Source organism: Aplysia californica, unplaced genomic scaffold (assembly GCF_000002075.1).
Source record: "Aplysia californica isolate F4 #8 unplaced genomic scaffold, AplCal3.0 scaffold00264, whole genome shotgun sequence".
Classification (NCBI taxonomy): Eukaryota; Metazoa; Mollusca; class Gastropoda; order Aplysiida; family Aplysiidae; genus Aplysia; species Aplysia californica.
In genome coordinates, this window is record NW_004797534.1 from 758144 (window position 1) to 768601 (window position 10458).

Sequence of the window (10458 nt, forward strand, 5' to 3'; positions counted from 1 at the left end):
GAGAGAGAGAGAGAGAGAGAGAGAGAGAGAGAGAGAGAGCCTTTCACTTTCAAAGAAATAAAAATATGCTATGAACAAATAAAATGAATTTTAAAAAGATCAAAATAATTAAAGGCAAACCCCACCCAAACAAACAAACAAAAACAAAACCATCAACCCCCCCCCAAAAAAAAATAATTTAAAAATTTAAAAAATCCCACCAAACAAAAACAAACTAAAAACAAAAACCTGGAGAGTTTTTCAGAAACAAAAAGGGTTTCTTTTTATTGTTATTCTAATAAAATCACAGCCAATTATTAAAGAAAACATCGAAATATGAAATGAAGACTTGGCACGTTTTATTCCAATATGCACAAAAAATTGAAATTACGAAGCAACTAACTGTACAATTCACGGCAATATTAAAAACAAAACAAAACGCAGGAGATAGGTTAGTTAACATATATTATATTTTTTATCAGCACCGAAGAGATTCATATCAGTGGTTGGGTAATAGTGCGAAAAAACGGATAGACATGAATGGATTTAGAATGCTATTCTCCCCTTTCATCAACTAGGCGTAATTAATTCATATAACGGATAACGTTCAACAGATGCAAACAGCTTGGAAAAGTAATACCAAAACATAACGAATGCTTTAATACAGACTAGTAGAAAGTAAGCAAAGACTCGTTGTTAATAATGTTGTTTCATAATGATCTGCTAGCCTGTAAATACGAATACAAGGTGAACTGGTAAAAAAAATGCATGCATTATTCAATAGTTTATGTTGTCAACGTTGAGCAGTTTCCTCACACAATCACTTGTGTCGAAGAACACGTACTTTTGCCTTTGAGGAGCTTTTCTAGTTCTCACGTCGTTATGAGTTTCAAAATATACATGTAAGCAAGCGGGTGGTTGGCGGGTGCTCTGGTGTGGTTTGCTTCTTTTTCCCCCCCTTCCAAACACCTATCTATCAGCTTGGTTTCTCCTCCTTTTTTGTGTTTGTTACTCTTTTCTAATCTTCGGCATTTATATAACCATTTAATTTTGCAAGTGCTGTAAAGCTCTAAAAAAAAACTAAACTTAAAGTCGGAAAGACTGATAAAGGCTTCTTGTGGAAATACACATACTCATAGCAGGGATAAAAAAAAAATAAATTCGAAACCATATTACTGATTGATGTACATCTTCTTGCCTGCCCGGTCTTAATGACAGCATGTACCGTCAGACTTCCACACGGATATAACAAATACAAGAATGGAACTCACTACAAGAATCATATTAATTTATCGCAAATATTATCATTTCCTCCTCTAATGTGTTAGGAAAACGCTTTCCAAAGATAATAGTCTTACAAGTTGGAAAGGTCTGACAAAAAATAAACCAATGAGCAAAACGAACAAACCCGAAGATACCCCCCCCCCCCAAGAAAACAAACAAACAAACAACCCCAACCTGAAGCGAAACAAAACAACAAAAGAACCCCACCCCCAGAATAAACAAACAAACAAAAAATAAAACCAATAACAAAGTACAGAGAAACAAGCAACAACCCCCACCCCCCTTTTTTTCCCACCCCCCCCCCCCCCCTCCAAAAAAAACAAACAAAACCCGGCAAGATAGTCAGAATAATAATAATACTATGCATTCAGTCAAATCACATTTTCGCCACTCTCCTCCTTTTAACCAACTTCTTTTTGTAGACCGAATCTCTCTCTCTCTGGTTACAAAAGCGCACAAAAAGACAAGACATAGCACAAGTAAGTGCGCGAAACCAATTAATTTTGATTCTAATGCAACGTTTACTTCCCACTTTTAGCCCTGGTGAGCACTTTGGTGAGGTTCCCTTTCCTCGTTGCCGCAAAAGACATCCTCATCCTCCATCTGTTCAGCTTCTCCTCCCTCTCTCTGTCCTCCTCTTGCCACCGGCGTACGATCGTGGCCGTGTCCCTCATACTGTTGATCTTCTTCACGGGAGGCGATGCTGGTGGTGGAGATGTAGCGCCTCCGTGGGGGGTCTTCAGTTCGGACCTCAACGTGGCTGTCCCTGCTCGTTTCGCCCTCTGGCCTGGGGCCGACACCGCAGACTTGGACCTCATGACCCGGGAGTGCTGGGGACAGGTAGAGCAATAGATAAGATAACGAACAGAAGACAAGGGACCATATTATGCATGATAATACTTTATTGTCCCTATGGGGACAGTACAGTACGTGGCTACAGTAGGAATAGTAAAAGCATGTACACACATATGCAAAACACACACACACACACACACACACACACACACACACACACACACACACACACACATATAAATGCACACACAAGCACACACACAACCCCCACGTGTTACACACACACACACACACACACACACACACACACACACACACACACGCACGCACGCACGCACGCACACACACGCACACACACATACACACACATGCATATCTAACTGCAGTTTGCATGACACAGCTTTGCCTGGGCGGTAGACTTAGGCCAGATAAAGTAGATTGCCCACGCACTACTTCCCTCCCTTCTGAACTTTACTTCCTTGATATGTTCCAAAGGAGAGAGATCGTCAGTACATTTGAAATAAAAGGTGTAAGGTTGTACGGGTATCTGACCGTTTCTTTTTCTTCTCTGCTAAATCTCGTGAGAAGTCGGCTCCTGGTTCTTCAACCTGGAGTGCTACTGGTATTTATGTGTGTTACCGTTATCCTTACTTAATAGGCCTATCTATATTTGCATTTATTCTTATAAAGGAATGTTCAATCTACACAAAAAATAACAGCCAATAATAATACAGTAGTACAACATGTCACATCAGGCGCGCGCGCGCACACACACACACACACACACACACACACACACACACACACACACACACACACACACATACACACACACACACACATACACACACACACACACACACACACACACACACACATACACACATACGTCGGTGGCCAAGTGGTTAGGCTCTCGGACTCGCAACCGAAAGGTCGTGGGTTCGAATCCTGTCAGGGACCGGACGCTGTGTCCTTGGGAAAGGCACTTTACACAAATTTTCCTCACTTCACCCAGGTGGGAATGGGTATCCAGCTATAGACAGTGAAAGGTCTTGTCAATTTGTTAGTGTTTGAACGCTTTATCAGCTGCTTGCAAAGTATGCTTCCCGGGAAGCTAACAAAGTTTCTGAGTGTTCTATGGTGTGCTGGGGTAATAATATAATGTAAAACGCACAGAACTTGCTGTAGAGCGGGGTTATGCGGTATATCACAGATTTTTAAAAAGCTGTGTGTATATCTGCATAGATAAAAAGTCAACATTTACATTTCGACAGCAGCCTATTTTGCATATTTATTTGCTGATTCTTTGTGGTATGTATCTGCCGCTGCGTGATCTTAAAAATTGTGTGAATAGTGGGTATTATGAGAAATTTAAAATGCTGTTAATGTTTGTTCCAATTCAGTTCTTTTAGGAAGCTGATTGTTTTGTTACTAGCCTGTCCAGATCAAGGGGTACTGTGAAGAATACTTTAAAAAGAGAGACAGTCAGGTACTCAATACAATAATAATGCTTCCAACATGTGAATCGAACGCATGTCTATTGTGTGAGAGGAACCCAACCATTACAACACAAAGGTTGGTGATAAATGAATGAACATGTGAGCGAACGCATCACTGGATGCATGAGAAGAAGAATGAACTGATAAAAGAATACAAATGAACTGGTGGATAAGCGAGGTAAGAAGGAACAAAAAAGAATTGTTTAATGATAAATCGATGAACGAGCTAGTTTCTGAACGAGAGGAAAAAAAATAACTACACAAAAGAATAGGACCAATAATATGAATGTATGAGAGGATGAATAAATGAAATGCAGGAAAGCGAGCCAAATGAAGCAAGCATCTTTACGGATATATGAATTTCTATTAATATAGAATGATAGTTTGTTATAATAATGGACGATGATTACGAGGCGATAGCTTTTTTGTACTCAACTATCAGAGCTCACCTCTCGAACGAGATGCAGCTCGGAATAATAATACCACAAAAAGACAGTAGTTATACGCGGAGATAGACAGAAAAAGCCTTGTGCTGAACAAGCGGACAAAGGGGATTAGGTCAAGTAAGTTAAGCAGAGAAAGCGACATCAGAGAGATTATGTTGTGTCTTTGATGACGAGAAGACCGGGCTTTGTTATTGCGCTTTATGTAGGATAGAGTAGAGCCAATATTTGAGATTTCGCATTAAGAATGATAAGAGAAAGAAAGAAAGAGAGAGAGAGAGAGAGAGAGAGAGAGAGAGAGAGAGAGAGAGAGAGAGAGAGAGAGGGAGAGAGAGTTTGGGATGAAAACTCTGTGTGTGTGTGTGTGTGTGTGGGGGGGGCATGTGTGTGTGTGTGTGTGTGTGTGTGTGTGTGTGTGGGGGGGAGAGAAGAGAGAGAGAAAATAATAAAAATAAGTTTTTTTTATTTATTTATATTTTATTTTTTAAAGAGAAAAAAAAAAAAAAAGGGGGGGGAGAAAGAGAGAGAGAAGAGAGAGAGAGAGAGAGATTCAGTGAGAGAGATAGAAAGAGAAGTGGTCGTAGGGGTGGGGGGGGGGGGGAGAATAGACAGAGGAAATAAGGAAGAGAGAAAGTGACTAGAACATTTCGACTGGGCTTTAAAACATAATGCATTGTGTTTGCCTTATTTTGAAGCAGCATGGGTGCTTAATGTATATTTATAAACTGCTTTGTACTAACAATGATATGGCGGTGGTTGCAATGCATAATACCGTTGTTAATTCACACAACAGCTGATTAGAACAAGAGGAAAGCTATATTATATTCATGTGTTGGGCAGAAATTAAAGCCTCTGTCCCACACGCACATTCACGCTCACATGAGCGCATACATGCATACATATCTGAGTGCAAGTGTACGTACATGACATATACCTATGCACACGTTCTTTTACAAATGTTTTGGTAAGTGTTTTACGGCGCTCGCAACTGCATGAGGGAATATGAGCGCGCGGGACAAACCAAAACTTTTTCAGTAGGTAGGAAATTTGGAATATTTTCTGGGTTGCGGCCGAAGTCTACTCTTATCGATTTTGGACCACCAAAGGATCTTTAACGTGCACAACTTGCACTCAGGACTTCCGAGATTTTTCGCCCTGGTCCGAGTATGCTAGGTGTCGATCTTACCTACCATAAGATCAGGGGTGTGACTGAAAGACAGCAGTGAGAAGGAGACGAGGAGAAGCTGCAGAAAGTGTCAGGAGCCCAGAGGAGGGGGCCTAGGAGGTTAGGGGGTGGGGGAAGACGAAAGCAGACGACAGAACGTTGTTAGAAAGGATGTGGAAAGAAAATGTTAGAGAAGAAAACTTTCTGTCGCTATACGGATTCGAACCTGGGACCTATTGAATGAGAGGTGAACACCCTAACCTATAGACCACGAGAACCCCCATGCACAAGTTCGTTCACATAAACATGATCAAACATTAACACAGACGTCCACACGGACGAACATTCTCTCATCTCACTCGACATATGTGCAAATAGCCTATTATTTTTTCTCATTTACTCTTTAGCTCAAAAGAATATTGCAATGCCACATGTGGAATCTCGTTTGTCTCTGAGAGAATGATTGTTTGACATCATCATCATCATCATCATCATCATCATCATCATCATCATCATCATCATCATCATCATCATCATCATCATCATCATCATCATCTCTTAAAAAGAGTCCTGAAAAGTGACGATATAGATGACAAGATGATAATTAAAATATTATGCTCTAAACTTTAAGAAGTAAAAGCAATCTTGATTCTACAAATGGGTTGTAATGCCAATTATGGATCAGACAGCCTCGATTTTGTTACTGAAACAAGTTGACCGACAGGGAACTGTTCGCAAAAACGATTGAATGCCAGCGACAAGATAATACTCATGTGAATACCAACGTGGGTGCGCTCAAAATTCCTTCTTCTGTCCTCTTTGCCTGTTGTTTTGCCTGGTTGCCTGCCTTTCCATAATTGAGAATTAGTAAAGCAAACAAAAAGCACAAACAAATTAACCCACCCCCCTATCATCCACCCCCCTCCCCCAACCAGTTTCTACTGAACTGATACTGTCAGTACACTTTGACAAATGTATTTACTATGTCAGTAACCATTTTAACGAGAAACAAATCAAAATGTGTAACTCCCAATAATGGTGTAGATTACTGCAGTTGTGGCTAATCACAGGTTTTGCCATTAGGTCAGTTAAAAATACTTTCTACAGTTTGCACAACTCACGTTGGAAACCATGCTGGAATAGTCTTTGGGGTATGTTGGTTGGATTGCTGTTTAGTTAGTCACTCATTCTTGTGGATAAGCTCCATAATTTGCCCCCATCCCCACTCCCTTCACCTCTTGAATACGCAATTAACAGTCAGAATAAGCTTTAAGTTAGGTTTAACCAAAAAAAACACCCCCAAACAAACCCAACAACGAACGTTTCTAATACCTGAGAGACAGGAAATACTCCACTGGGTACATGTCCGAGAGAGTTCTCTGGTACGTCATCAAAGCCAGTGGCTGCGTCTGGCTGGTCAAAACCCAACTGTATGACGGACATCTTAGGTTTCTGTCTGTCCTTTGGCTTGTTCTTCTCCACGGCCTGCGCGTAGCGATGCTCGTAATCTGACCCACCGACATGTACCTCCAGGCAGGAAAAGTCCACGGACACTTGCTTAGGGAGACCGGGCGTATTCGCCCTTGACACTGCGTGAGCCGCTTTAGGGTCAAGGACGTGGAGAGGGATCGGTGTTGGTGATCGCAGGCGCGACTCTGGTCTGTTTTCCTGCTGACGTAGGATGTTGACCTGCATGTGTCTCGCGCGTGACGGCGGTCGAGCGTCCGTTTCGTCTTCTCCGAGATCCGTGGCGGCCTTGACCTCATGCACGTAGCCCAGGTCCTCCTGTTGTTGGTCAAACTCGTCGAATCGGTTCCCGGACATCTGCACGCGGAACAGTCTCGCCCGTCTATCCCGGGCGCTTCTCATTACCTCCCCTACGGTCACACGCTTTGCTGTCTGGCCCTTCAGAGCTTTTTGAATAGCTACTAAGTTGGAGATTTTCAAGTCCGAGGATAAGGTAGGGGACTGGAACGTAGTCCTCTGTTTCACGAGAGCTATTTTTTCTTTATTGTCCAGCAACTGCTTTTCAGTTTCTTCCGGTGTGAGGACAGCCACATTAGACATTAGTGGGGTCAAGACGAAGTCTCCGTGTTTGTTTAAGAGCTTGACCTTCACTTGGCCATCTGTCATAAGTCTAGTGAAAGCCCGGGGGTTCACGCGAATTCTCCGATTGTTGGAGAGCTCCGTGTTGGATTCCATGATACCGTCGTATTCCACTTCTGGAGGGGCGAAAGGACTAGAGGGCGTGGCTCGTTTTTTGTCTTCCTCCCCGGATGTAGAGCCTTTAGTCTCCCGCTTCAGCTGAGTAGCTTTTACGGACGGAGGGCGTTCCTTTAAAGCCGGGAACATATGAGTGACAGGAGGTTGGTTCACCAGAGACGATATACTCCGCCTATGCCCTGACTTGGGTGTCTGGCCCCTCACCGGTCCGTCAGGGGTCGTGACATCCGCGGCTGCGAAGCCACTAGCATGACTTAGCTTGCTCCGACAATTCTCTCGCTGCAGAATATTCTGGAACTCCTCCAGCTGAGCAGCCGTGAACGCGTCTTCGTCTGGGATGTCTGGGGTCTTCGGTATGTGTGGAGTAATTCTCCCTATTGTCTGCCTCGGTGTTTTCTTTTGCTGGCTCTGTAACAACGTCAGCGTCTTTCTCAGCTGCGCCTCTTCGTTGATGTAGTCCGCCATATTGAGGACGAACTGCTGATAGATCCGAGTGCATTCCGACTGGTACTGTCGCTGATTGGCTGCTGATGAGACCAGACCCCCGTCGGATACTGTGATGTCTAAGCCGAAGTCCTTGGACAAATCGCCCTCGTTGAAACAGGGCGAGGGAGCTCGTTCGTCCAGCATTTTGAAGGCGTGTGGAGTGAGAAAAGTGAACGATGTCTGGAAGAAAAAAATCGGGCTCTCACAACCAGTTTGTTATGAATGCTGAACTGAAGTGTGCGCCAATCATTTCGCGAGTGTTGTCACTGTTCTGGATTCTGTAGGAAAAAAGGAACGTAATATTTCAGTTTGACGAATGGTTGTGTGACTATAACTTTCTTTTCCACAATAGCAGTTCTCGCCTCTCAGTCTCTCTCTCAAAATCTTTCATCCACATTTTTGTTGTTAAGTTAAATACTCCAACAGTTGAAAAAATACACTTTAGGGGCAAATTGTTCATCTTTGAAGTAAATTGTGTGTTCCCCACCCCATCCTTCTTGTTTGTTTCCTTAAAACACCCCCGCTCTTCCTTTCCTCTTCCATCCACATCTCTCTCTCTCTCTCTCTCTCTCTCTCTCTCTCTCTCTCTCTCTCTCTCTCTCTCATAGTAAGAAATATGTATAAACTTACCCCCCCCCCCCTCGTAAGCTGAGAAAATTATATTTTTGGAAACTTTCGTAATAGTGTGGGTTTCAGATAAGAGATATATGCTGTGCATTCCAATAATCAGGAATAATTAACATGGTCACTTCCAATTGCTGCATGTTTCTATTGTACAATGAAGAACAAGCAAAAAGGCAAACAATCCTTACCATGGAGACAAAAGGCTGGCTTCACAGAAATGGGTACCACCTGGAGAAGAAGGAGGTAGGGGAGGGGGGAGTTGACAAGAAGGTGGAAAAGGGGAGGTCTTGGTGAGAGATGAAGAAAAGGGGAAGGGGGTAGGAGGCGAGAGCTCAAAGCAATAACACATAATCTCTCAACGTGCGACATCAATTTCTCACCTGGGTTAAGATGTTTCCATTATCAAAAGTAAAATAAATAACCACAGAAGCGAGTATCCGAAAGGAGAAAACATTTCTGTATTACGAATTTCTCCTGATGGTAGCTTACCGACAATAGCGGAGAAAATCCCTTAACGCCAACTGACGTCACTCGTCGGTCGTCCCAGGCCACAGAAGTAAAACCCAACCTGACGTCCCAGAAATCTTTTCGTCACTCACAACGAAAATAGATTAAATGCTATTTAATTATTCTTTAAATATCGCATCTCCATTCTATACGTTATTCAGTAGCTGTCATGGTATATTTTAGCTGAGAAAACAAGGAATACAACCTGATGTCCCAGAGATCTTTCCATCACTCGATCTCAACGACAATAGATTGCATGCAATGACATTATTCTTTAAAAAACGTGTTTCCATTTTATAAATTATTCGGTAGCTACCACTGCAAGAGTGGCTCAGACTAAAAAGCTGAAGGCATTAATGCATTAGGATACGCGTGGGGGACGAGTTCGAACATCGTCTCATGCCAGCGTGTCAGAATGCACAAAGTTGTCAGATTTAGTGTTGCCTCCCCCCTTTTCCGTTGTTTTTAAACACTGAAAGGAGAAAAGCAAGAACTCAGTTTCCCCCTCCAATCCACACAGGAAAAAAAAAAACAACTTTAAAAAATCGGACATTTGCACAAAAGTGTATACAACGTGATTACAATAACATTTCAAGGTACTTGAGCAGCAATTAGTTTGGATTCATTAAAAAAATCAACTTCAGTTAAAATTTAGCGATTTATATTGATCAGGCTCTTTCACTTGAGAGGTTGTAGTTTCTTAGGGTTCCCCCGATCCATCTTTTGTATGGGCTGCGTCTTCTTTTGTAGCCTAAGTGCAGCGTGAAACTCAAACAAAGACAAGCTTTTCAACTCGATACAACATTTAAAAAAATAGAATTATACCTTCACTTCTTCGTATTGTATCATGCTTTTAAAAAAAATCTATCTCAAACTGCTTCCTCCGTGATACATTAGCTACTGCTGTTCCGCCTGCCTATTTCACCCCTTCTGTGGGCTGGTCGCCAAAACTAATCAACAGCGCTCCTCTTGCTGTGGGCTCGACTAAAGTATTGGGAACTAATAAACCCTCTTCGTTTATTGTCGTGAGCCAAGTTATTATAGGGAGATCGGGACCAGTGCTTTAATCCAGATCCTTATGCCCAGATAATCGCCGCTGGATGTTTTGAAGCCAGTTGGCCATGATCGACCCTGCTAATTACGTTATTGAGCAATCTAGAACACACATGCCTGAGCGAGACAAGGAGGATAGTTATGGGCGGCCATTAGTTTTTATATCAAGACAGCGGGAAAAGGGGCACGATAAAAACCATTGTGTACGCGGTGCACACTCACGCGCGAACGTACTCACTCACACACACACACACACACACACACACACACTCGCACAATCTCATATACAGACCCGCCTCCCCCTCACACACAATCACATGCACACACACATGCGCACATATACACACACACAGACACGCACGCACATACACACATACATACACGAACCTTATACACACAC

At 42.7% G+C, this 10458-nt stretch overlaps 1 protein-coding gene across 4 annotated transcripts in view; it reads right to left on the minus strand.

Annotated features, from left to right (window-relative positions):
• Nucleotides 1-1597: 1597 nt before the first annotated feature.
• Nucleotides 1598-10458, minus strand: part of LOC101858948 — a 24154-nt gene continuing 15293 nt past the window's right edge. For 2 of the 4 annotated variants that reach the window (XM_035970410.1, XM_035970406.1), the window contains exons 2-3: nt 6498-8152; nt 1598-2093 (exon numbers count right to left, since the gene is read on the minus strand). In XM_035970410.1, coding sequence (XP_035826303.1) covers nt 1785-2093; nt 6498-8018 — 1830 coding nt within the window. In that variant the 5' untranslated portion in view covers nt 8019-8152 and the 3' untranslated portion in view covers nt 1598-1784. Of the gene's footprint in view, nt 2094-6497; nt 8153-8686; nt 8727-8987; nt 9465-10458 lie in introns of those variants that run through there. The other 2 variants (XM_035970407.1, XM_035970409.1) reach the window with 2 other exon arrangements.